The 27,185-nt window shown below is 49.4% G+C and overlaps 1 protein-coding gene and 1 pseudogene across 1 annotated transcript in view; one reads left to right on the top strand and one right to left on the bottom strand.

Moving 5' to 3' along the window:
* Window positions 1-2,337: 2,337 nt before the first annotated feature.
* LOC101342102 (cathepsin B-like) lies at window positions 2,338-3,359 on the bottom strand (annotated as a pseudogene).
* Window positions 3,360-4,057: 698 nt separating this feature from the next.
* Window positions 4,058-27,185, top strand: part of LOC101355713 (olfactory guanylyl cyclase GC-D-like) — a 46,431-nt gene continuing 23,303 nt past the window's right edge. The window contains 13 exon segments of the mRNA XM_023736499.1: window positions 4,058-4,063; window positions 4,722-4,794; window positions 12,602-12,696; window positions 12,699-12,800; window positions 12,803-13,364; window positions 17,394-17,639; window positions 17,642-17,688; window positions 19,548-19,902; window positions 22,306-22,390; window positions 23,104-23,200; window positions 23,284-23,412; window positions 25,097-25,177; window positions 26,244-26,246. Coding sequence (XP_023592267.1) covers window positions 4,058-4,063; window positions 4,722-4,794; window positions 12,602-12,696; window positions 12,699-12,800; window positions 12,803-13,364; window positions 17,394-17,639; window positions 17,642-17,688; window positions 19,548-19,902; window positions 22,306-22,390; window positions 23,104-23,200; window positions 23,284-23,412; window positions 25,097-25,177; window positions 26,244-26,246 — 1,881 coding nt within the window.

The following is a 27,185-nucleotide window of genomic DNA, read 5'->3' as shown; positions in this document are numbered from 1 at the left end:
GAAACAGGCTTTGTGGTGTGAAGTACTCTTTCTCACTGAGGACCTCAGAACAGGAAGTGGGCACCGGGATCTGTCGCTAAGCTTGTGCTTTAAAACCATCTCGCTCCTGCACCGCATGGACTCTAACACAGTCCTCTGTGTCTCCAGCCTTTCACCAGCCAGAGCTTCCAACAAGCTTTCCAGCCTTGCCCACTTCTGGCTACAGATGAACCCTTCTACAGAAGGCTGAGCTTTTGACCACCAAGAAATGATAGTGTAGGTCAATTATTGGAGGCTTGGTGCCCTCTGCTGGATAAAGGGTAAAATACCAGCCTGAGTCAGTGCTGATACATAAATGTCTATTTCAAAAGGGCATTTATGTCTTCATTTATTCATCCATTCACCCAACCATTCACCAATCCATTCACCCATCCATCCATCCAACCATCCATCCATCCATCCATCCATCCATCCATCCATCCACCATTCATCCACTCACCCACTCATCCATCTATCCATCCACCATCTATTCACCCCCATCATCCATCCATGCACCATCTGTCCATCTACCCACCCATCCACCTACCCACGCATCTGTCCATCCATCTATCCATGCATCCATCCCAGTTTCACTAATGTCCTATTGGTATCACCTTGTTTACTTGGCCTCTCATTGCAGAGTCTCCAGCTCCTGTGCTGTTCCAGTCCCTGCATAGACCTCGGTGACTGAGAGAAGGAAAGAAGGAGGCCTCACATATGTATGTCCTTTTCCTGTTTGCAGAGCACTTCCACATTCATTATAGCCTTTATCCCCCCAACAACCCTAAGAGCTTTAGGATCTCCATTTAACTGATGAGGAAACTGAGGCTCAGAGAGACCAGATAGCATGGTGCAGCAGGAACAGTCTTTGGAGAAAGGGACTGGATTCAAATCACGGCTCTGTTATTTACTAAGCTTGCCACCTTGGGCAAGTTTCTTAAGCTCTCTCAGCCTCCATTGCTCATCCGTAAAGTTAACTGATTCATCATACACTTACTGTGTGTATACTATGTGCCAGATCTGGCTTTGGGGAGATAGCAATGAACAGGACAGGAAAGACCCCCACTCCTCTGAACCTTACACAGTAGGGTTTATAATGAGCCTTAAACGAAGTAAGAATATCACAGTGTCATATACGTGCCACCTGCCATGGTTATTACCCATATGAAGAATATACAAGGATTTGGAGAAGTTTTCCCGGGAAAAGAAAGATGAAATGGTGGTTGACATTCTGTTAAGAAGCAGCACAAAATGGGGTTGAGGGCACAGACTCTGGAGCTAGACTGTCTGGTTCTAAATCCCAGCGCTTAGGGGCTGTGTGGGCTCCAGCAAGTAATAGCCTCTCTGTGCCTCAGTTTTCTTTCTTTCTTTTCTTTTTTTTGAAGGAGAAAGCTTTTGTTGGCACAGTTATTCTGTTCCTTGTTAAATTGATAGGAGAAGCAGTGATTAAAAAAACAAAAAAGTAAATGGTAGTTTCTCCCAAACTAGCTTCACCATGGTGTTAGAGGTGGGTAGGTCAGTCAGTCAAATCATGACTACCCAGTTTTAAACCACACCATTGGGAGACAGTCTGTAAAACGAACACAGGTCTTCTAACTTAACAACTGTGCATTTACATGATCGGTTGAGGTGCATTAAAAATAAAATGTCTATTAAAAAAGAATCATGCCACAGAAAAGACCAGAGAAAATTTGCAACATTGCAAAGCTCAACAGATACAGGGGCCCTGGGAGAATGTGGCTTTCTTCCAAGGGCTGCCCCCACGATTTCTCCTCTCAACCTATTCTAGAAAGATACTGCTTAGAGGTACTGCTTGTTAGGAATTACACTTTCCATTCCTTTGGAAAACCAGAAGCCAAACCCTTTAGGTCCTCACTCTGTCTTGCTCTCTGGAGATGTGCTGGTGGGGAGGGTGTGGAGGGTTGTTGCAGCAGGAGTTGGAGCAGCAGGCACTACTGACAGTACTAGTCTGTGGGGAAAGAGCTCACTTTGCTTTCAGCAGTGGCTTACATGGTCTGTTTGCATTGTGAGGATCAGTCCACTGAACAGGCTGGGAGGTAGCTAGGATTCAGATTTGTCTTCCATGGAAGACAGCTCTGTCTACCCCAGAAAATATCAGCTCCAATAGTAGACACAAGGTTTGGCCCAATCCAGTCCTTTAGGCCCTGAAGCATATCAGCCACTGTCTAAAACCTCTTATATCTTATCTGAACTCAAAAAATAAAAGACATTCCCACTCCCCCACTTCCTATTCCCAACCCAAATGGCTATATTTAGAGGAAAACTCCCCCAGGGTTGGTTGGACAGGGCCACAGCTGATTAGATCTTTTTCCAGTATTGGTCAGTGCATGGGATTCTAGCCACAATTTCTGATTCTATTCCACAGTGATCTTGTCCTCTGAGAATTTTAAAGAAGCCATTGTCACCCCAGTCAGTGTTTTAGGAGTTGGCAGCCAGCCAGTGGAGGGTGCCATTCTCCACTCCCCAGCCCAGGACGTGGATGGCATGGCCTCCCACCTCCTCTCCAGTCACATGCTGGTACGCTCCAGACTTGTACGCAAGGAAGTCTGTATACACAGAGAAGGCTCCCTCTACTGGGCCATTTTTATAGATCTCAGCCATGATCTGCTCATCAGAAGAAGGGATGCCGTAGGAGCTATATCTGTAGTGCTTGTCTTCTTTGTAGGATGAGGAATAGCCAGGCTCACAAGTCTTGCTGCATTCAGGAGTCTGTCCTCCTTCTCCCTTGCATGGGGGCTGGGAGCCATTGACGTGGTGCTCACATGGAGGGATGGAGTAGGGTCTGCAGCCTACATGGGAGTCATAGAGACCACTGGAAACCAGGCCTTTTCTTGGTCCAGAAGTTCCAAGCTCCAGTGGAAAAGCCCCCATTGCAGCCGTCCCCACACTCCATGTGACAGCAGGTGAGCAAGTCCTCCTCAGACACTTCCACATTGACGTTCCCACTGATGTGAATGCAGACCCAGTCAGAAATGGCCTCCACAGCCCCAAATGACCAACAAGAGCCACAGGAACCCTGGTCTCTGATCTCTTTGATGGTTGGACGGTTTGGCCAGTTTTCCCAGGCATCAAAGTTTTCAGGCAGATCAATTTCCTCAGCAAAGTGAACTCTGTGGAGCAGCTTGTGTCCATTCAGCAGGGTGCCTCACAGCTCTTCACGTAGCTCATATCCACATTGTAGAAGTTTGTCCAGCCTGACATGTAGTGTTATGTTTGTTGACATGGTTGACCAGCTCATCTGACAGGGGATGGAAATATAGTCTGCTCTGGGCACTGGTCAGCGCCACCAGGCAGCAGAGGGTGGCCAAGAGCTTCCACATTTTGGAAGCTGGATCTTGGATTTACCGAATTCTGCCGCCAAGAGCCCAAGCCTACAGCTGCCGAGCATGCTCCGTCTGGGTTCCGATGCTGCTGCCATGACCTCTGTGCCTCAGTTTTCTCATCAGCAAAACGGGGATGATAATTTAACATATACTTATCGTGTATCTAATATGCGCCAAGCTGAGTTTTGATGTTATGAATTGAATTGGGTCCCCTCCCCCAAAATATGTGTTGGAATCCTAACTCCTATACCTGTGGATGTAATTTCATTTGCGAATAGGATTTTCTTTGTCATGTTAATGAGGCCATATTAGTGTAGACTGTGTCTTAAACCTAATAACTTTTGAGAGATAAAAAGAGCAGATTAGGCACATAGACAAGAAGCACAAACGGGGGGAGATAGATGCCATGTGAAGTGGAGATTGCCAAGGAACTGAGGAACTCTGGGGCTAAAGAAGCTGAGACAAGACAAGATCTTCCCCCAGAGCCTGGATAGAGAGAGAGTATCCCTGTAGAGATGGTGCCCTGAATTTGGACTTCTAGCTTCCTACACTGTGAGAAAATAAATTTCTGTTTTTTAAGCCACCCACTTGCTGTGTTTCTGTTATAGCAGCGCTAGGAAACTAAGACACTTGGGGACCCAGCAATGAAGGAGACAGGGAAGGCCTGTCCTATCTCATGGGAGTGTGAGGGCGAAATGAGGGTAAATGTATGCAAAGCACCTAGAGCAGTGCCGAAAATGTAATAGGCACTCTCTGTTTGCTATCATTATTATCCTGTAAGTTGTGGAAGGCTCCATGGATGTGATTTATCTGTACTTTACATTTGGTGAAGCTTCTTGGCTATAGTAAGAAAAATTCTAGGTCTACAGGGCAGAAACCTATCTTGAGTCACCATCGGATGGATGCATTGCCTCCTACCCTGTTCCCAGACCAAAGCCAGTTCACAGGCTCAGAGTTCCCTTAATCAGAATCTTCCTCCAAAGGGACCTGTGGCCATTTATCAGGGTGACTATCCTCTGGGGAAAGGAAACTACTACCCAGACCATCCAGGAGGTTACTAGACAGGGCTGTGTCACCCACTCCTGAAAACCAAAACCCTGAAATCCCCTGATAGAGAGTAGGAACTTAACGAAGTTCAGGTAAAATATGTAGTAATGGATCTGATAGAGGGCCAGTGGGATCACAGATCCATCCTGTGGTTATTTCTCCACTCCCAGAATGAATGATAGTAATAGATATGCTCAGCTACTGGCAGAATCCCTGCATTGGTTCCTTGACCTGTGGATTGAGGACTATTATGGTAGAAAGTGTCAGGTGGGGGCCCTGAAACTGCTCCCCACCTACCTTTCCCCTTCCCAGAGAGTACAACAAAAGCAATACCATATCCCGCAGGAAATTGCGGAAATTAGTGCCTGCATCAAAGACATGACAGGTGCAGGGGTAATAATTCCTATTACCTGTATTTGTGACTGTTACAAAAGCCAGATGGGTCCTGGAGAATAATAACAGATTATCACAAACTTAATCAGAGGGTGACAAGTGGAGCTGCTATTTCCAATATCTTTACTGCAACAAATCAACACAGCCTGACAGATGGTATGCAGCCAAGGGCCTGGCAAATGCTTTATTTGCCATTCCTATCAGTAAGGAAAATCAAAAGGGATTTTCAGGACTACAGTATGCCTTTACTGTTTTGTCCCCAGAGCTATGTCAACTCTCCAGTTCTCTGTCATAATAGAGAGCAAAACAAACAAACAAAGAAACAAAAAAACCGGTTGCTGTCAAGTCAATTTCAACTCACAGCGACTCTACAGGACAGAGTAGAACTGCCCCATAGGGTTTCCAAGGCTGTCAATCTTTATGGAAGTGGGCTGCCACATCTTTCTTCTGTGGAGTGGCTTGTAAGTTCGAAGCACTGATCTTTCAGTTAGCAGCTGAGCACTTAACCACTGTGCCACCAAAAAAAAAATAAAAAACTGTTGCCGTCAAGGTGATTCCGACTCATAGAGACCCTACAGGACAGAGTAGAGCTGCCCCATAGGGTTTCCAAGGAACAGCTGGTGGATTTGAACTGCCGACCTTTTGGTGAGCAGCTGAGCTCTTAACTACTGCACCTCTAGGGCCCCACTGTGCCACCAGAGCTCCTTATAATACAGTATGAAGGGACCTTCAAGCAGCTTAATCTCCCATAGAACATCATGCTGGTCCATTATAATGATGTCATTTTGCTAATTGGATCTGGTGAGCAAGAAGTAGCCAGAATCCTAGATGTCTTAATAATCTACGCCAGAGAGTAGGCAATATATCCCGGAAAAATTCAGGAGGATGTCACATTGACGAAGTTTCTACGGGTTCAGTTGCCCTAGGATCATGTTGGAATATCCCTTATAAAGCAAGAGACACACTGTGGCACCTTCTACCACTCATCACATAGAAAGGAGCATAGTGCTTGGTGGGCCTGTTTGGATGTTGGAGGTAACTTATACCACATTTAGGTGTGTTGTCTTGACCCATTTATCAGATAGCCCATAAAGTTGCCAGTTTTGAGTAGAGCCAAGAGCAAGAAAGCGCTCTGCAGCAGATTTATGTGGCAATGCAAGCTGCCCTGCCACCTGAGCCTTATGAACCAGCAGACCCAATGGTATCTACGGCCAGCAGAGATGCTGTATGGAGCTTCTTACAGGTTCCAATAGGAGAATCACAATGCAGACTGCTAGGATTTTGGAGTAAAGTCGTATTCTTTTCTGTGGACAACTTTTGTCCATTTGAAAAGCAGCTTTTGACTTGCTCCTGGTCCTGATAGAAGTTTCATGCTTGACCACAGAACACCAAGTGACAGTGCTAGCAGAACTGACAATATGAACTGGGTGTTATCTGGCCCACAGAACCGTAAGATTGCACTTGTGCAGCAGCATTCCTCAATAAAATCAAGTCACGTATATGAGACCAAGCAAATGATTCAGACTGCCCTAGTACCTACCCCTATTTTTTGCCACTTCTCCCTCAACCCATACCCATGAGTTCATGGGGAGTTTCTTACAGTCAGTCAGTGGAGGAAGAAAAAGTGTGGACCTTGTTTATGGGTGGATATGCATGGTTTGCCTGTACTAGAGAGAAGTGGATGGCAGCTGCATCTCAACCTACTTGCAGACAAGGAAACTGAAGCTCAGAGAGGCAAAGTGGCTTGCCCAAGGTCAGTCAGAGATGATTTATGGGTTGGAGATTTAACCAAGGCCTGCAGACCCCAGAGTTTCCTCCTGGTTGCAGTGCAAATACCTCGTTCCATCCAAAAAAATGTCCCTAGTGATTGTTTATGGCCCCAAGTGTCCAAGAGGAATCTTCATTCTTGTAATGGATTGCATTATGTCCCCCAAAGGATATGTTGAAGTCCTATCTCCCAGTACCTGTGAATGTGGTCTTGTTTGGAAATAGGGTCCTTGACGATGTTAGCGGTTAATATGAGGTCATACCGTAGTCGGGCAGGTCCTACTCCCATCTGAGTGGTGTTCTTATAAAAGAGGAGAAGAGACACAGGGACACACAGAGGAAAGATGTCCATGTGAAGATGCACCTACAGGCCAAAGAAGCGTGGGACTGCAAGAAGCCAGGAGAGACAAGAAAAGATCTTCTCCTAGAGCCTTCAAAGAGAACATGGTTCTGCTGACATCCTGAATTTGAGCTACTAGCCTCCACAACTTGGAGACAATAAATTTCTGTTGTTCAAAGGCACCTATTTTGTAGTACTATGTTATGGGAGTCCGAGGAAACTCATGTAATCTCTTGGAACAAATCGAGATCTACCCCAAAAGGGAAGATAGAAAATCTCCATTCTAAGTCTCAAAGAGTCAGTGTGGTGTGGTGAGCACAAGCTTGGACCTACAGTTAGCTCCACCCCTCACTAGCTCTGTGCCTTTGGTCAAATTACCTAACCTCTCTGGGCTATAGTTTCCTTATCTATAAAGTGGGAGTGATAATACTGGTCTCAGTGGATGGTATGAGTAGTGCCCAACACGGGGCTTGGCACATAGTGGATGCTCAGTAAAGCTGGTTTCTTTACAGCTTGCCCACCCCTCCTTTCTCCTGGGAGCCTCAGCTGGGTCTGGAGCTGTCCCAAGTGCTGAAGACATTCTCTTCCTCCTGCCCACTGCCCCCATCTCTCTCCCTCCCCCCTTCCTTCCCTTCTTCCTTTCCGCATGGCTCTCCGGAGCCCTGGGGTCTGAGCAAATCTAATTTTCCAAGTGGCTTCTTCAGGTTCCTGAAGGGGACAGAAAGGGAATGAGCCATATATGAAGCATTCTCTAGGCAGGCATCTTGGAAGCTGACAAGCAGCAGGAGTGGTGACTGCAGGCTGTGGTGGGAATGAAGGGGGGCACAGACCAGAGCCTGACCAGAGAGCTTGGCATCTGAGGACCCTGGTGCAGCAACCTTAGGATCCGCAAAGAGGCCGTGAACTCGCCACCAACCACACAGCGTGGCAGGTGGGTCTGCAGGGGCTGCCCTGCTGGAAGGTAAAGATGACCAGGTTGGGGGCCTGGAGGGTGACTCTGGGCTGCAGGGCCTTAATGGTCCCTGGCTCTGACAGGAGCCCCCCACCACCCTGCCCTGAGTTTCTAGTCTTTGGTCATTTGTCTTGTTAATGCAGCTAAAGGCATCTTTTTGGGTTATAACACTATGGAGTTGACCAATGCTGAGTTGAGCAATCTGTGGCCAACACTTGGGGTCCATCTCCCCGAGTCTAAATGGCATCCCCCAGGAGGGTGGCAAATCAACCTATGTACCTGGGGGTGGTGGGCACTGGCAACTCACACACTCCCAGGGAAAGGGTCGGCAGAGGGGATGTGGCCAACTTTAGAGACAAAAATCCTTTCTCTCCTGGTTTCTATCAACACATAGAACATCGGGGCTGAAGAATCCTTGCAGATCTAAACATCTAAACCAAGCCTTCTCCGTACAGATGGGAAAACCGAGGCTCAGAAAGGGGTGTGGACAATATTCCACAAATTAGCCACAGAGCTGAGGTTATAGCCAGTGCCTGCCCTGGCCCAAAGCTGGTCCTGCTCAGGGCCAAGCCCTCTGTGAGCCCAGCAGGCCACCAGCTACAGAGTTCCTTGGGCACTGAGCATGGCCAGCAGAACTGTGGGGCCAGGGGAGCCTGCTGCTGTTCTGTGGACTGAGGGAAGCCCACACCCCGTTCTGTGCCTCAGTTTCCCCACCTGTACAAGGAGGTCTTGGTTTAGATGTTTAGATCTTCAAGGATTCTTCAGCTCTGATGTTCTAAGTGTCAATAAAAAGAGGTGATTTTTATCTCTGGCTGGAAGACAGGAAGCTGAGCTCTGGTCCCAACTTGGCCCTGACTTTTGACCTTGGGCAAGTTGCTGTCCTGCCCAGTGGCACCGTTTCCTCCTCTGAAAAAGGGGTAAAAAGTCTCTTCTTTGGACCTCTGGGAGGACTAGGCAAAGCAGCAGATCACAGGTGCTTTGGAGAGCAGAAACTGAGGGGAAAGTGGCTGTCATTATTATGATCAATAGCGTAAGATTATGTTCCCAGCTGGAAATAACTCTCTGTGAACCCAGAACTCACCCCGCTGCTCTGAGGGATTCACTCAAGGAGCGGCGGCGATGTGCCTCCTCCTGGCTTCTAGGAGACCACTCAGAGCATCACAGCAGAAGAGGAGGGATGGTCTAGAGGGGCCCTTAGGGGCTGGCAGAGGAGCACTCCTCCCAAGTCCCGATCCCTGAGCTGAGAGAACTGTGACAGCCCAGGCCCGCTGGGACCTAGAGTCAGCCTACCCTGCAAACTGGCTTCTTTACAGATGGGGAGGTCAAGGCCTAGAGTGAGACAGGGGCAGGACTAGGGGCTGAAACTCAGGGCTCCCACCCCACTTCCAGCTCTCTTTCCACTGCAGTACATCTGCCTTCCCTCAAAGATCCAAAGATGATGATGTTGATAACAATGATAACTACTCCATTTGGTAAGTGCCTTCCCTGTTCTCGATCCCTATGGTAGATTCTCTACACATTTTATTCTTCACAATGATTCTGAAAAAAACCCAGTTGCAATGGAGCAAATTGCAGCTCATAGCGACCCCATGTGAATGAGAGTAGAACTGTGCTCCGTCGGGTTTTCGGAAGCTTATTTTTCAGAAGTAGATTGCTAAGCCTTTCTTCTGAGGCACCTCTGAGTGGACTCAAACCTCCAATCTCTGGGTTAACAGCTGACCATGTTAACTGTTTGCAGTACCTAGTGACTCTGCCAGGTAGCTATTCTCATCTCCATTTTGCAGATGAGAAAACTGAGACTCAGAGAAGTTAAGTGTCTTGCCCAAGGTTAGTGCCTTTGTTGGGTGCTGTTGAGTCTATTTCGACTCACAGCGACCCCATGTGACAGAGCAGAACTGCCCCATAGGGTTTTCTTGGCTGTAATCTTTATGGAAGCAGATCGCCAGGCCTTTCTCCCACAGAGCTGCCGGGGGAGTTCGAACCATCAATCTTTTGGTTAGCAGCCAAAGGTAAACAGTTGAGCCACCAGGGCCCCTCAAGGTTAATGGCTAATAAGTGATAAAATCAGGATTTCTTCCTCAGGGTGATTCCAAGGCCCTTCTTATCCCTCTGCACTAAACATAATTTGTAACGCGTGACTCTACACAGGTAATCACTGTTGGCATTCCAGAGGGCACCCTCCTACTCTCCTGATCTATACTTCCACCAAGGGCTGGTTCTAGTTGTGCTCCTCTGGAAAGCCCTCCAAGAGCCCTCCTCAGCTGGCGGGGTCTCTCCACTCATCAGATCCTTCTGCCCGCTGCCCACAAGTGTGGTCAGCTCTTCTTTTGGCTGGCACCTGTCTGCCTACTAGTTTCCTTAAGTTTCTTAAGTGCTGAGACTGGGGAAGGTCTTTGTCATCAATCTTTCCCTGCAATAGGAGCTTCTCAGCACAGGGACCCAGGGTCCAAAAGATACGCTCCCCTTCTGGTTCTTCACTCTTGGTGGTAAGAGGTCCCCTGTCTCTCTGCTTGCATCTGTCTTTTATATCTCAAAAGAAATTGATTCAAGATACAACCCAATCTCGTAGATTGAGTCCTGCCTCATTAACATAATTACCTCTAATCTTGCATCATTAACATCATAGAGGTAGAATTTACAACACATAGGAAAATCACATCAGATGACAAAATGCTGGACAATCACACAACACTGGGAATCATGGCCTAGCCAGGTTGATACACATTTTTGGGGGACACAATTCAGTCCATAACAGGCACCCCACACTGGAAGGTTGCTGGCTGCATAAACGGTGTAGGAAGAAGAATGGCTGAGCCCTGTGGGCGGGGAGCGGGCAATGGCAGGGATGTAGGCAGAGGCCAAGCAACAGTCTCAGAGCCTGAGGATGGGTATAAAGGTCTTGGAACAGCAGGGTGAAGTGGGGAATGCCACCGTCCAAATGTCCTGGTCAAGGTCATGTTAGGGGGTCGGGAATGAGCTGAACACACTTGGGTCAAATGCATCTCTCTACCAACTCCATGATTATTTCCTCATCTATACAATGTGAATAGAAAGATTTTTTACCTGAGCAGGGCTGTGAGGGGGATCAGAGATGGGACTATGCATGTGCATTGTAAAGCCTCTCGTCCCAACTCCCTGTGAGCACACACAACGGGTGACTTACCTGTACCCAGGAGTTTTAAGTTACTAGGGCCACTAGTCTGGTAGAATAAAGTGCTATGCATTGATACTGGGGTTGAAGGGTAAGAGGCAGGGGTCACCCTGTGGTAGGTGGGTGTCTGCACCCAGAAAGGCACCAGGAGAACCTGACCCACCTTGGAGGATGAGTGAAGGGAGAAATAATAGCAATGGACTGACAAAGAATAGTTTAGCTTAATTAGTAAAGAATGTCAGCATTGAGCATTGTGCTGTCTCAAAGAACTGTCTATATGGGATCAAACGGACAACAGTAACTCCAAAGATTAGACAGGAAGCTTAGGGGGCAGTGAGTTTATGTTAACGTTGGAAAAATAATTCAGAAAAAGAAGGTGAGAATGGTTGCACAACTTGAAGAATGTAATCAATGTCACTGAATTGTACATGTAGAAATTGTTGAATTGGTGTCTGTTTTGCTGTGTATATTTTCTTTTTGATTTTTTTAAATTGTACTTTAGATGAAGGTTTACAGAACAAATAGTTTCTCATTATACAGTTAGTACACATATTGTTTTATGACTTTGGTTAACAACCCCAAGACATGTCAACACTCCCTTCTCGACCTTGGGTTCCCTATTACCAGCTTTCCTGTCCCCTCCCGCCTTCTAGTCCTTGTCCCTGGGCTGTTGTGCCCCATTTGTCTCGTTTTGTTTTATGGGCCTGTCTGATCTTTGGCTTAACAGTGAACCTCCGGAGTGACTTCATTGCTGAGCTGAAAGGGTGTCCGGGGGCCATACTCTCAGGGTTTCTCTAGTCTCTGTCAGACCAGTAAGTCTGGTCTTTTTTTATGAGTTAGAATTTTGTTCTACCTTTTTCTTCAGTTCCATCCAGGACCCTCTGTTGTGATCCCAGTCAGAGCAGTCAGTGGTGGTAGCCCGGCACCATCGAGCTGTACTGGACTCAGTCTGGTGGAGGCTGTGATAGTTGTGGTCCATTAGTCCTTTGGACAAATCTTTCCCTTGTATCATATTTTCTTCGTTCTCCCTTGCTCCCGAAGCGGTGAGACCACTGGAGTTTCTTAGACGGCTGCTCATGCTGTGTATATTTTCAAGAACAACAAAAATTAATGGAATAAAAAAAAAGCAATAGGTTGAAAGAGGTAGGATTTATTGAACACCTAAATATGAGAGGCTGTGCTAAATGCTACACGTTATGTCATGTAATAGTCACAATAACTCTATAAAGTAGATTTTATCCACATTTTACAGAGGAAAATGAGGCTCAGAAAGCTTCAGAGATTGCTCCAGGGCCACGTAGACAGGAAGTGATAAGCAGGGTCTGGCCAGCTCTGACTTTGTCTTCCATGTACTTAGCAATTAAGCTCTAACCCAGGCCTTTGCTTGGGCATTACGAGGCTGGGAGCTGGTTCTGGGGAGGATGTCAGGTCCCCAGAGCTGGGGGTCCTTGGTGATCATGGGTTCAAATGCCTTGTTTACCAATGAAGAGATTGGGGCTCTGGGAGGGAGTATTTGTCTCTAAATCACAAAGTAAGTGCTGGTGGAAAATGCTAGAAAGCAAACCTTGTCTTTATCCTCCTTTTTCCAGGACTGCAGGGGAGCTTATACCCTGAAGGCTGGTGCTGGATTCAGCCACACGGGAAGACCTTCCCACCCTGCCAGGGTCCATAGGGGTTAACCCTCGGTCTACCAAGGAAAGCCCCTTTTCTTCATTACTTCTCTCTGTGGTGCTTTGGGGTAACCTCCTGTGGGCTGGCTTCCTTCCCCATCTGGCCTCGGGGGGGCAGGGACCTTCACCCTGGGGGTACTAGGACCCTGGGACTGTGACCCCATCTTTGCCCAGGCCCTCCCCAGTGTGGCTGCCCAGCTGGCCGTGGACCGAGTCAACCAGGACCCCTCACCGTTGCTGGACTCACGGCTGAATTCTGTGGTTCTCCCCACGGGCTGTGACACACCTCAGGCCCTGGCCACGTTCCTGGCCCACAAGGACAGCGTAGCTGCTTTTGTGGGCCCTGTCAATCCTGGTTACTACCCAGCAGCAGCCCTGCTGGCCCAAAGCTGGGGCAAGACCCTCTTCTCCTGGGTTTGCGGGGCCCCTGAAGGAGGAGATGAGCTGATGCCCACCTTTCCTTCGGCTGCCCATGTGCTGCTGTCCATCCTGAGACACTTTGGCTGGGCCCGTGTGGCCATTCTGTCCTTCCACCAGGACATCTGGGTGGCCACAGCCCAACAGGTGGCCACAACTTTCAGGACACGTGGGCTGCCTGTAGGGCTGGTGACTTCTCTGGGACCCGGGGAACAGGGAGCCACAGAGGTTCTGAAGCAGCTCTGCAGTGTGGACGGCCTGAAAAGTAAGTGTCTGTGGGTACCTTCCTCCTGTGGGCAGCCTGGGCTTCATCTGATAGGGAGCTTCCTCTGTATCAGACACTGGGCTGGGCACTTGCAATGGCGCTGCATTTAACCTCACAACAGCCTTGTAAGCAGGACTGCCAAGGCCCGTTTCTACAGCTCAGAGAAGGTAAGTAACTTGCCCTAGTCACATAGCTGCCAAAGAACTCTGACTTAAACGTGGGTGGAGAAGTGGGAGCAAAGTTTGTTCTTGGTTCTCGTCTGGGAAAATAAAGGACATGAGAGAGGAGCAGGGCCTGAGCCCTACGAAGGGAGTTAGAGCTACTTGTAGCTTCTTGAAATTAGAGCCTTGATTGATTGATTTCTGTATTTATCCAGCGCTTGCCTGGGCTGGGTCAGAGTGGTGGCCCACAAAAAAGGACAGAGGAGGTGGCTGGTCTCTAGGAGGTGACTGTGTGATAAGGAGATGGTCAGGTCAGCAGGCAGTTCTGACAGAGAGGTTAGGGGCATCCCAGGAAGCAGAGGCCTGAGAACTAGAGCAGGCCTGTGGCCGGGCCCTGGGAGATCTGAGGAGGCTTTTTGGAGGAGCTGGCACTTGACCTGTCTTTAGGGAGGTAGTTAGCCAGGAAAGGCATGGAGGGGTGGGGTGTAGGAGAGAGGTGCACCTGGAAGACAGAAGGACCTTAGAGTTAATCTAGATTAGAGGTTTCAGACTGTGCCTTGTGGTCCATTTGGGTTAAGAAATCAACTTAGTAAATCATGACTAGCATTATGAAAAAAGCAAGTATCTTAGTTATCTAATGCTGCTATAACAGAAATACAAGTGGATGGCTTTAACAAACAGAAGTTTATTCTCTCACAGTTTAGACTAGAAGTCTGAATTCAGGGCACCAGCTCTAGGAGAAGGCTTTCTCTCTGTGTCAGCTCTAGGCGAAGGTCCTTGTCATCAATCTTCCCCTGGTCTAGGAGCTTCTCAGTGCAGGGATCCTGGGTCCAAAGGATGTGTTCTGCTCCCTGTTCTTCTTTCTTGGTGGTAGGAGGTCCCTATCTCTCTGCTTGCTTCTTTCTCCTTTTATGTCTTGTAAGATAAAAGGTGATGCAGGCCACATCGCAGGGAAACTCCCTTTACATTGGATCAGCTGTGACCTGAGTAACCAAGTTGCATCCCACCCTAATCCTCTTTAACATAACCTAATCTTGCCTCATTAACCTCAGGCAGAGATTAGGATTTACAACACATAGGAAAATTACATCAGATCACAAAATGTAGGACAACCATACAATACTGGGTATCTTGGCCTAGCCAAGTTGACACATATTTTGGGGTACACAATTCAATCCATGACAACAAAATATAACTGAACAGAGAAAAATAAAATTGAGTAGAATAGAATAAAATGGAATGGAGTAAGAATAGTAAATATGAGCCAATTTGTAGGTGGTAAATTTGCAGGTCATAAGGGTAAGTAGAGAGGAGCCCTGGTGGCGCAGTGGCTGAGTGCTCAGCTGCTAACCAAAAGGTCAGCAATTCAAACCCCCCAGCCACTCCACAGAAGAAAGATGTGGCACTCTGCTTCTTTAACGATTACAGCCTTGGAAACCCTATGGGGTTATTCTACTCTGTCCTATAGGGTCACTATGAGTCAGAATCGATTTGGCAGCAATGGATAAGGGTAAGCAGAAGGATCCCTGGTGGTGCAGTAGTTAAGTGCTCAGTTGGTAACTGAAAGGTTGGTGGTTCGAACCCACTTAGTGGCTCTAAGGGAGAAAGACCTGGCGATCTGCTCCTGGAAAGATTACAGCCTAGAAAACCCTGTGAGGCAGTTCTACTCTGTCACATGGGGTCACTAGGAGTCGAAATCGACTTGATGGCACCTAACAACAACCTAAGTATCATTCTGCGAAACTTTCAGTTTTGTGAGTGTACTCAAGTTAGTGAGTATACCGAGCTAAAACATTTCCTACTGTGGGGCTCCATTTAAAAGCAACTAAGACAAATCACCTTGTTTTATGTAGGAGGGCATTGAGGCCAGGGTCTGTGAGGAAGGGTGGGGTGGGAAGCCTGCTGGGGTCTTGTGGCCAGTTGGTCAGTTAGAGCCCAGCTGAGAGTGAGAACTGGCCCAGGGGTGCCCACTTCGATCTCACGGATCATTCTTCACTTCTCTCAGCCCCTAAGAAATTCCAGGCAGAGGGACCAGCTTGTGCAAAGGGGTGACGGTCACGTACTAAAGGAACTAGGAGAATGGTGAGCAGTTCAGTTCTTTGCGGATGGAGCCTGGTGGCAGTGAACAGGGGATAGCTGATCAGACTCCTCCACCCCTGTTATAGGGGATTGAGTTCCAGCCATGGTCTGGCATTCAGGAGCCTGGAGGGCAGAGTAGGTAGGGTATCTACCTAGAGTTAGATTGCCAGAGTTCCACTCCTGGCCCCACCTCCTACTAGCTGTGTGATATCAGGCCAGTCACTAAACCTCTCTGAGCTACAGTTTCCTCATCAATAGCGTGGGGTGAATCCAAGCCCCTTGGGTGGTGCAAATGGTTAACATTGCTTGCCTGCTAAATGAAAGGCTGGCAGTTCAAGTCCACCCAGAGGCACCTCGGAAGAAAGGACAAGCGATCAACTTCTGAACAATCAACCACCGAAAACCTTATGGAGCACAGTTCTACTCTGACACACATGGGATTGCCATGAGTCGGAATCGACTTGATGGCAACTGGTAAGTCAAAGCCCCTAACTTGTAGGGTTGTGAAAATGAGATGGACTACTGCAGATGAAGGGCTTAAAACAGTGGCCTGCACACAGTGAGCGCTCAGTCAGTGCTGGCTATGCCCATTTATGTGGATTCCTCCCCACGGGGTGGCCCGTCAGGGGCTCAGCAGTAGCCAGGGCTTCAAATTCTGACTTCCACATGATGGGGGTCCTCAGGCCCCAGCAAGGAGACCCCTGACCTTCCTGGTTGATTCCATTTTCCTGGATATTCTGGAAAAAAGAGTTGCAGAGGGAACCCAGGCCACATCCAAAGCAAGTGGTTATTTTTTTGGCCACAGTTGCAACCCTGGTCAGAGACCCAAGTGAGGAAGAGATAAAAATGAAGAGGAAGTCCAGTGTGGGCCTCTTACCTCTGGTAGGGGCTCCTTTCTGTTCTGGATGTCAGGGGGTGAAATTGGCTGCCTTATTACCAAAGGCCTATTTCTTCTACCCGGCTTCCCTGGGTGGTGTAAACAGTTAACACGCTCAGCTGCCAACTGGAAGTTTGGAAGTTCACATGCGTACAGAGGTGCCTCGGAAGAAAAGCCTAGCAATTTACTTCCAAAAAACCAGCCATTGAAAACCCTATGGAGCACAACTCTGCTCTGACACATGTGGGGTCGCTATGAGTTGGAATTAACTCATAGGGCAATTGATACTGGTATTTCATTTCTTCTACTAGGACAAAGGCAAATGTGTTCACGTCTGTTTAGACCTTGAGGGAGGTATGTGGTCTCACCCACGGCCACAGTTAAGATTACAAGCCAGGCACCAGCCTGCCCGGGGTTCAAATCCTGGCTCTACCACCACAGTGACTACGTATCCTGGGGCAACAGCCTAACCTCTCTGTGCCTTGGTTTTCTCATTCGAAAGGTAGAGATAATGATATACATACCTCTTAGGGCTGTTGTAATATTGAATGACTAACTGTAAAAGTACTTTAGGACATCACAGAAAAAGCTGTCAGTAAATACTAGAAACTGTCAGAGCCAATGGGGTGGAGGGAGGATGGGAAGTTCGTCAAAATTATTGGTGGGCAGGCTGGAAGGGATGTATTAATACAAATGTATTCTCAGTCAAGGGGATTGTTTTCATAAGGACGAACCCAGATTTGGTGGCCTTGGCTGTTATTGTGACAGGGGAGCAGATTAAGAGGAACTTCCACCTTTCCCCAGATTAATGGGGAGGGAAGCGCATTGGAAATAACAGCAGAGAGAAAGCCTGAGTGGCTCTCCATGGGCACAGAATTGCGGGCAGGTGACCCTGCCATCTCTGCCCCCTAGTTGTGGTTCTGTGCATGCACTCAGCGTTCCTGGGTGGCCAAGAGCAGACCACCCTGCTGAGTCGTGCGTGGGCCGAAGGCCTGGCCGATGGGAGGCTCATCTTCCTGCCCTATGACATGCTGCTATTTGCACTGCCCTATCGCAACCACTCCTACCCGGCCCTCGGTGACAGGGGACCCCTGCAGCAGGTCTAGGACGCGGTGCTCACCATCAGCCTGGAGTCTGGCTCCATAGACAAGGCCTTCACACTGCCAGGGCGAGTGGAGAGGTGGCTGCCCACCTGGAGCCAGAGCAGGTCAGTGCAGACCCTCACACACCTCCACTAGACCCCTGGGGGAGCTGGGGCCGTGGGCAGGGTGTGCATGGGCCGCTCACCCACTCACAGCCTTCATGGCCTTGGCCAGTCACCCACCCAGCCAGCCAGTCCTGCCCCCACTGTGGGCAGATGATCTGTCCCTCATTTGACAAGGTGTCTCTCTTCCTAGTCCCTGGGCGTATCCAATCTCTGTGTCTCTCTCATGTGTGTGTGTGTGTGTGTGTGTGTGTGTGTGTGTGTGTGTGTGTGTATCTCTGTGTATCTTATGTTATTCACTCTTTTGGCCCCTTTGTGAATTCTCCCTCTCTTGTGTCCCTTTTGCTTCTGTTTTTCTCTCTGACTCTCTCAATTCCTCTCATTCTTATTTCTGGCCCAGCAGCTCTTTCTGTTGAAGACATGCTTCTTCTCCTTTCTCTGCATCTCTCTAGCAAATTGTGAAAATTAGAAGGAGCGAGTGTTGGGGATGTGGGAGAGTGGGAGTGAGGGGGAAGTTTTCTGAAGTTACTGCTGCGAATTTGAGGAGTTCTGGTGGGGAGGGGGACAGGGCTGCTGGCTTGGTTTTGGCCTACAGAATTTAGTTGAACTCAAGTCTCTCTTGCGTTGTCTGTTTCTTGGTGATCAGACGATAGTGTCTGAAGGTGGTGACAGGCATGTGGATGTCAAGGGAAGGCCAATCAGTCACTGGTTTGACAAATGTGGATCGAGTGCCTTGTCATGATGAACAAGACAGGCCTGGTTTTCAAGGAGCTTCAATTCTGTGAGAGGGAGGAAAACAATAACCAAGTCATCAAATAACCAAATTCAAATAGCAATAATGCTGCCAAAAAAATACAGCAGGATAAAGTGATGGAGTGGCCGGGATGGAATAGTAGGCAATAAGAGGTAAGATGGGCAGGGAAACCCTCTCTAAGGAGGTGGCACTTGAGCTGAGATCTGAATAATAAGGAGGCAGCCAAGTGAAGATCTGGATAAAGAGCAACCAGGAGAGGAAAACAGTAAGTGCAAAGGCCCTGAGGCAGAGCAAGTTTCAGTTGCTGGAGGAGCAGGCAGAGACAGTGTGGAGCGGCTGGAGTGTCAGAAGCGATGGAGAAAGGGATCCAAGATGAACTCAGGGGCCTGATCGTAGGAGGCGTTGTAGGCCAGGGTAGGGAGTTTGAACTTACCATAAGTAAAATGGAAAACCATTAGTGGGTTTTAAGTAAGAAATTATTTGATTTATATTTAAAAAAAACAATCACTTTGACTGCCTTATGGGGATGGCCTGAAGAGGGCAAGATGAAGCAAGGAGGCCCTTAGGAGGCTCCTGTTTGGTCCAGGTGAGCAGTGGGAGGTGGCTTGGAGCCAGGGTGCAGGAGTGGAGGTGCTGAGAGGTTGGTTGGTTTGGGGATAAATTCTGAAGTATAGCCAAAAAGATCTGATAATGAACTGGAAGAGAGAAAAAGAGTTGTTGGGGATCATGCCTAGGCTTTTTGTCTTGAGAAACAGGGCAGGTGATAGTTCCATTTCCTAAAGGGGTAGGGGAGGATGGAGGAGGAGTCATTTTGGGGTGGGGGAACCAGTTCTGTTTTGGGCATATTAGGTAAGTTTGAGATGCCTGTGAGACATCAGAGTTGGTGGTGGTGGTGGCCACGATGCTGGTGGCCATAGAGACTGAGTGAGGACTGGGGTTATGGTGGCACTGAAGAAAGGATTGTGCATACGTGTGTGTGTGTGTGTGTGTGTGTGTGTGTGTGTGTGTGTGTAACAATAATCCCAAAAATTGCTGCTGGCAGGAGAGCAAGGACTCAGAGATGTCTGGGAACCTGTGCCAGGGGGTTGGGGGAACTTCTCCTCTGCAGGTGTCCCTGCTCTTTGGAACCATCTACGACACTGTGGTCCTGCTGGCCCATGCCCTGAACTGCTCTGAGAGCCACGGGGCAGGACTCTCAGGGGCCCACTTAGGGAACTACACAGGGGCTCTGGACGTGGCCGGCGTTAGCCAGAGGATCCGGACGGACGAGAAGGGCAGGAGGATGGCCCAGTACGTCATCCTGGACACAGATGGTTGGGGAAGCCAGCTGATCCCCACCCACATCCTAGACACAGGCACGTGGCAAGTGCAGCCTTTGGGCAGGGCCATACACTATCCAGGAGGGGCTCCTCCAGCTCGCGACTCCAGCTTCTGGTTTGACCCTAATACACTATGCATGAGAGGTAATTCATCATCCGTCCATCCGTCGATCCATCCATCCGTCTATCCATCCATCAATCTATCCAATATTCAAGGCTTTCCAGACAGTCTTAGTGAGCAGCAGTACAGGTGCAACGACTTAACACTTTACTGTCAAGTCCATTCTTCCATTGAGGTGAACCAACCAACAGTTGCAAAGCACCAAGGAGACTAGCAAGGCCTTCCATCAGATGAGCAGGGCTATAACATTTACAGAGCATGTCCCTGTCTCTTAGCTTTCCTGAATCACACCCTAGCCCTGTGACTAGGCCATTATCCTCCCTGGGCACCAGTGGAGAACTAACTCTCAGAAAGGTTTGGTGACTTGCCCAAGGTCACCCAGGGAGGCGGTAGGTGAGCTCACGCTGAGCCCACGTCTACTGACTCCAGGTGCAGGATTGCTTTTACCTCATGACCAAGAAGGAGTGTGAGATGAGGAAGCCCATCCCATTCAGATTCCTGACATTCATTGATGACAGATCTTCATCCCTAATGACGTTACACTGGCATACACATGCATAGGTGTATATAGAGATGGGCACACACGTATCAGTACAAATAAGCAAGTGCACCCACTGCGTGCCTAGTTATGGTTACTGCAGTTGGTAGGTAATCTCAGGTTTGGCCAGGCTTGCTTATATTCCTGCCCTCCCCAAAACTTCCATAGCCTCCCATGCCCCTCATGACCTCGGCTCTGACTGCTCCTCTACCCAATCTCGCAACATGACTCCACAGAAAAAGCTGACTCCTTTCATTTCCCCAAAACACACACTGCCCTTTCAAGCCTCCCTTTTCACATGCATTTTTCTCTCTCTGGAGTTCTCATCTCCACCAACCACCCCCGCCTTGCTTGGCTAAATCCTACTTACCCTTCAAGGAAAGGCGCCCAGGTGGTGCAATGATTAAGAGCTTAGCTGCTAACCAAAAGGTCGACAGTTCGAACCCACCAGCTGCACCACAAGAGAAAGATGTGGCAGGCTGCTTCATGAGGACTACAGCCTTGGAAACCCTATGGGGCAGTTCTACTCTGTCCTAGAGGGTCGCAAAGAGTCGGAATTGACTTGACAGCAATGAGTTTATCTTTCAAGAACAGCTCGGCAGTCACAGTTGGGAGTCCTTGGCGTGCGCTCCCCACCCCCTGGGTACACCACACCATGCTCATAGAGTGCTTGCTCTTCCCTATGCCTGGACTGGAAGTCTTTTCTGCCACAAGCCATATGGCTTGTCCTCTTACCTCTTTAAGTCTCTACTCAAATCTTCCTTCCTCTCAGCCCTTGGTGAGAGGCAGGGTGGTGCAATGGTTAGGAGCCCAGATGTCAGCATAAAACTGCCTCAGTTTGAACCCCGGCTCTGCCATTCAAGTTACTTAACCTCTCAGCTTCCTCATCTATGGAATTGTGATAATAACCGTACCTATTTCTAGAGGTCATTATGAGGACTGAGTAGAAATACTAACAGCCTTAGAACGAGTACTTGTACACAATAAGTACTACAAAATATTCACTGCTATTATTATTCTCTGAGTCAGAATTGACTTGACAGCAACAGGTTTGGTTTGATTTTGGTTTAGGGGATCTTAGAAGGATGCAGGCAGAACAGTCCTCATCCCCCACAAAAGGAAGGAGGGGAAGGGAGCTGGGGGGAAGAAGGGATGATCCCCCTTTCCATGGCAGTGGAAGTCAATATCCTGTCTCCAGGATGGGGCTGAGCATTTTACCACCTTGTCAGGCCAGGCTGATGCCAGAATGCCCAAGCAAAGCAGCTCCTCACCTCACCCGGGATGTCCCAAACAGCCTCTGCATCTGGCTCCTGACATGAGGGCTAGAGATGTGGGCTCTTCTAATAGTCAGAGCCAACCCACAATGAAACTAGCAGACAAGGCAGGTAGTCAGCGGCCCATTGCAGAAGGTGTGCAAGAAGAAATAGCATAACAACTGGCAGGGATGCTCATCTGACAAATTTTTATTCAGCACCTGCCCTGTCCAGGCCCTGTGCTAGGTGCCAGGGACACAGAGATAAGTAAGACACAGGCCTACCCTCTGCTGCTCTCAGTCTGAGGGGAGGGGCTGACCTGTCACACTAGTACATAAGGCCACGGAGTGATCAGGACTGTGATGAGGCTGAGCAGGGGCTGCGGAGCACAGAGGCGGGGCATCTAGGCTGAGAACACAGACAGCAGTGCTGGGAAACAATGTCTGTGCCTGATGACCATACACAGATAGGGTTTCCCACCAGGGCCCATCCTGAGATCCCACCCTGGGGAGGAAGCTGGGGCAGGGGTTTGCGTTCTGTTTCCCAGGGGAGGAGCTTCCCAACGGAGTAAAGGGGGCTCTCCTCATGTGTGGCCCTTGCAGCTATGACTCTTCCCTGCCCTGCTTCCCCTACAGGTGTGCAAGACCCAGGCAGCCTGCCGGCCCTGGCCCTGGCCTGTGTCCTGGTGCTGGCTGGCGGGGCCCTCACCTGCCTCATCAGGTGAGACTGTCTGTGCCTGAGCCTGGCTCTGCCCTCCATGCCCCTCCCACAGGACCTCTCTCAAAGGGCTTCCCAACCCCCTCTGCCAGGACCCCAGGACCACCCAGTGCTCACGTCCACCCTCAAGCCTCGGTCACGGTTCTGTCAGGTCCCCAGGCTGCCTCCAGAGAAAGTCCACTTGAGTCTTGAGAAAGAAGCCTGTGACCTTGGATAAGACTCCGTCCCTCCTAGAGCTTCAATCTGACCTTCTGTACAATGAGGGGCTTGGCCAGGATGATCCCCAAGGGCCCTTCCAGCTCTGAATGCAATTCTCCCTGAGGTCTGAATTCCTTGATGCTCCTGGATCCAGACCCTCCCTGAACCTGGCCACACCTGGCAGGGGGTTAGCCTTCTGCCTGCACACCTCCCCCAGGCTCTGGTTGCCCCGTGAGGCCTCCAGGCAACTTAGGAGCGCTTAAGCTCTGAACCAGCAGGGACGTTAGGCACCCCGGGCTCCAGACCCGAGCCTGAGGCCACAGGGCTCTGTGAGAGACAGTGCTTAACAGTGCCCCCTCAGCTCAGCTGGGACTGATGCAGAGACAGAATGGGGAACTGTTGGGGGGGGCGGGGGGGGAACAGAGGAGGGCTCTGAGTCAGAGGAAGTTCCCAGGGGCCAGACCGAGGTGGGGAGAAGCAAGCCTCATCCCCACCACTCTGCACTGTTTCACCTCCAGATTGGGTGTCCAGCAGCTGCAGCTGGTGCAGGACCCCCACCAGATTCTGCGGACCACCCAGGAGCTCACCTTCATCCATCGGCCCCCGAGGAGACGGGTGGGTAGGGCATGGGCTGGGCATGGGATGGGGGCTGGGCTAGGTGCCCAGCTAGGCTTTTGACCATGCCTGCCCTCCTCCAGAGGCTGCACATGGGTAGTACGAGTGAATCGAGAAGTGTGGCGGATGGTGGGAGCCTGAGGTCGGTGGCCCAGGTGTCAGCAAGGAGCCTGCCAGCCCCTCAGGAGCCCACCAATGTGGCCCTGTACCAGGTGAGGGCCTCTCTACCCTCATGCCGAAGCCTGGGGAGCTGTAGTCAATTTGGGAGAAGCCGAGGGAGCCCACAGCCTGTCAGGCCTCTGTTTGTTCCACTCCTGTTACAGAATGGGAAACTGAGGCCCAGAGAGATGCAGTGTGACTTTCCTGGGTCACACAGCCAGTAAGTGACAGGGCTAAAAGTGGAAACCAGACTTCCAACTCCCAGCCTGGCGTGGTTCATGATCTGGCCTTGGAAAACAACCAGTTCCTGGTCATTTGGCCCTGAGCACAGCCAGCCAGGATCCATCCCAGGGTCCCTCTCAGGCATGAAGCCAGCCTAGGCTCACCCCCTGCCCACTTAGGCAAGGGGCAGTGAAACCCCTGGTCCCTGAGGCCCTGACATGTAGGGGCAGCACGCAGCCCAGGACAGCCTCCGGACAGAGGCTGGGCCACCAGCTGACAGGGACAGAAGGTCACAGTTCAGACCAGCCAGACTCGAGAGGACATGGTGACGGTAGGCCCTGACAGACTCAGTTTCTCAGGTGCTGTCAGTCCCAAATTCACCAGTTCACCACCACTGTGATTCTCACAGTCCATGACTCTCAAGTTGACAAGCCAGCTGATCGCTTCTACATGAAGCAACACAAGATGCTTGCTCCTTCTTTCCTACTTCTCCCCTGGGGAATTCCATCTTTTTTTTTTTTTTTTTCCTGCTGATAGGAGCTTTAATGATGGACAAAGGATGATTTGTCTGCTTTTCTGAGTTAGCTGACAGGCTGTGGGTGAGGCAAAATCTTTCAGTGATGAAGGGAGTGAGGGCTAAGGCTATGGTCAGCTCTGGACCAGGCCAAGGAGAAGACAGAGCTCGGCTGAGGCCCCCATACCTACCCTCATCCCACCCCGTCCTCCTCTCCTTCCCTAGAGTCCCCGGGTCCCAGACCCCCCCCCCAACTCACAGAATTTGGGGATCGTAGTGCCTGTGGCCTGCAGGTAAAGCTGACCCTGGGGAAGGACGCTAACATGCTTTCTACCCACTGCTGCACTGTGCCCTCACCATGTGGATGGGGGTTATCATCCCTGCTTTACAGTTCACGGAGCTGGAAAGCAGTAGAGTTAGGACTGGCTCTGCCTGGGACGCAGTAAAAGTCTAACTGCATTTCTGCTGACCCAGCTCTGCCCGGCTTGGATACACAGAAAGGGGTGCAGCTAGGGCTGTTATTACCATTTCCATTTATGGTGAAGAGGGGTTCCTGGAAAGTGCAAAGTTAACATGCTCGGCTGCCAAAAGGAAGGTTGGAGGTTCAAGTTCACACAGAGGCATCTCAGAAGAAAGGCCTGGTGGTCTACTTCCAAAAATCAGTCATTGAAAACCTTATGAAGCATAGTTCTACTCATACACACAGGGTTGCTGTGAGTTGGAGATGACTCAATGACTTCTTCTTTTTTTTTTTTAATGGTGAAGAAGCTGAGGCTTAGTGAGGTTGAGGGATTTTCCCAAGGTCACACAGCTGGGAAACAGCAGCAGACAAACACTTGCTTCCCTGATGGCACAATGGTTAAGCATTTGGCTGCTAACCGAAAGGTTGGCAGATCGAATCCAGCAGGAAACCCTATGGGTAGTTCTTCTCTGTCCTGTAAGGTCGCTGTGAGTCATAATCAACTCAACAGCAATAGGTTTTGGGGTTCTTTCTTGAACAGGGAGACTGGGTGTGACTGAAGAAGTTTGAAGCTAGCATAGCCCCGGAGCTACAGCTGAGTTCCCTCAGCCTCCTGAGAAAGGTAGAGCTGCCAAGAGTGTGTACGGTCAGGTGGGAGGGGGATGCTGTTCAGGAGACACTTACTGGTCTGGATTGGTTCCTGCTCAATGAGGAAGCTTCTGGCCTCAAAAAGGAAGTCATTTCCATCATCATGATTGCCACCCTATTCCCAGCACCTCAGTCACAATTATACACAGTACTGCCATCACCACACATCCAGATTCCTAAAGCTATGTCATCCCATCAACATATTTGTCACCATAACCAGGGCACAATCATCTTCGTCAGTATCATGACATGGTGTAGCCAGCACTATCAAAGGACCTCACCCTCCACCCTTCATTCATTTGCCCACCCATCCATTTACTTACAATTTATTGAGCACCACCTATGTGCCAGGCAGTGTTCTGGGCTTTGGGGATACACCAGTGGAGAAGAGAGGTAGGTTCCTGCTCCCAGGGAACTTGCAGTCACTTGCCATCACCAACCACATAAGCACCTTCGCCCTCGAGATTGTCACCATCCTGAGAGGTGCTATGGGATGGAGGACAGAGCGAGCCCAGGATTTGGAGTCAGGAAGACCCCAGGTGGAATCCTGCCTCCACAGACACTTAACTCTCCTGTAAAATGGAGCTATGATATCCACCCCCAGGGGGAATTGTGAAGATTGGGGAGAACATATGGGATAACTTAGAACTGTCCCTGGAAAGTAGTGTGCCTTCCATACATGGTGATTTTGTTTACTATTTCCAACATCAAACCACCATCCGAAATAAAATTTTAAGAGATTAAGTGACTAGAGGTTAAGTTAGGCATTTCCCAGTAGGCGTCCTATAACCAATGCGAGTAGATGTTTCTCAGAAAATTTTGGAAATTGCTGGACTAACCACAGAACTTCTCCAAACCTTTAATATGCTGTTCTGGTTATCCATTACTTTGTAACAACTTACCCCAAAATGTAGTGTTTAAAAACAACAACCCTTTTATTAATATCTTACAATTTTGTGGGCCAGACATTTGGGCAGGGCTCAGCTGGGCAATTCTTCTGTTCCACACAGTGTTGGGTGGGAATAACTCAGTGGCATCAGCTGGTCTAGAGCAGGGGTTGGCAAACTATGGCCCATGGGCCAAAACCAGCCCACTGCCTGTTTTGTAAATAAAACTTTATTGTAGTACAGCTGTGCTTATTCATTTATGTACTGTCTATGGCTGCTTTTGCACTAGGATCCTTGGTGGCGCAGTGGTTAAAGTGCTCAACTGCTAGCCAAAAGGTCTGCAGTTCAAAGCCACCGGTGGCTTACAGCCTTAGAAACCCTACAGGGTTGCTGTGAGTCAGAATCGACTCCACAGCAGTGGATTTGGTTTGGTTTGGGTTTTGCGCTACAACAGCAGAGGTTAAGTATTTGTGACAGAGACTGTATGGCCCATAAAATCTAAAGTATTTACTATCTGGAGCTTTACAGAAAAGTTTGCTACCCTGTGGTCCAGAAGCCCTGGTGGTGCAGTGGTTAAGAGCTATGGCTGCTAACCAAAAAGTCAGTAGTTCAAATCCACCAGCTGTTCCTTGGAAATCCTATGGGGCAGTTACTCTGTCCTGTAGGGTCACTACGAGCTGGAACTGACTCAATGGCAATACGTTTTTTTATTTTTGGTTGGTCCAGAAGGTCCAAGATGGCTTTACTCACATCTTGAGCCTTGGCAGGGAGGCTGGAAGATTGGACTCAGTTGGACCTGTCTTCCCTTTCTATGTCGTTTAAGGGCCTCTCTGTGGGGGTGCTTCCAGCACGTTGGTCTCAGGGTAGAAGGACTTCTTACCTGGCAGATCAGGACTCCAACAGAGAGTGTTCTGAGAGACAAAAATGGGAGCTGCCAGTCTCCAAGACCTGGACCCAGAACATGCGAGACCATTTCCACCATGTTCTGTTGGTCACAGTAGTCGTGGAGGCTGCTCTGACTCAAGGAGAGGGGGCAGAGATCTCTCCTCTTGATAACAGGAGTGTCAAGGAATTTGAGGCCATCCTTAACTCACC

The sequence above is a fragment of the Trichechus manatus genome, unplaced genomic scaffold, assembly GCF_000243295.1.
Source record: "Trichechus manatus latirostris isolate Lorelei unplaced genomic scaffold, TriManLat1.0 scaffold00088, whole genome shotgun sequence".
Classification (NCBI taxonomy): Eukaryota; Metazoa; Chordata; class Mammalia; order Sirenia; family Trichechidae; genus Trichechus; species Trichechus manatus.
The sequence above is the reverse complement of the archived record's forward strand: the minus strand, read 5'-3'. Positions and strand labels throughout refer to the sequence as shown.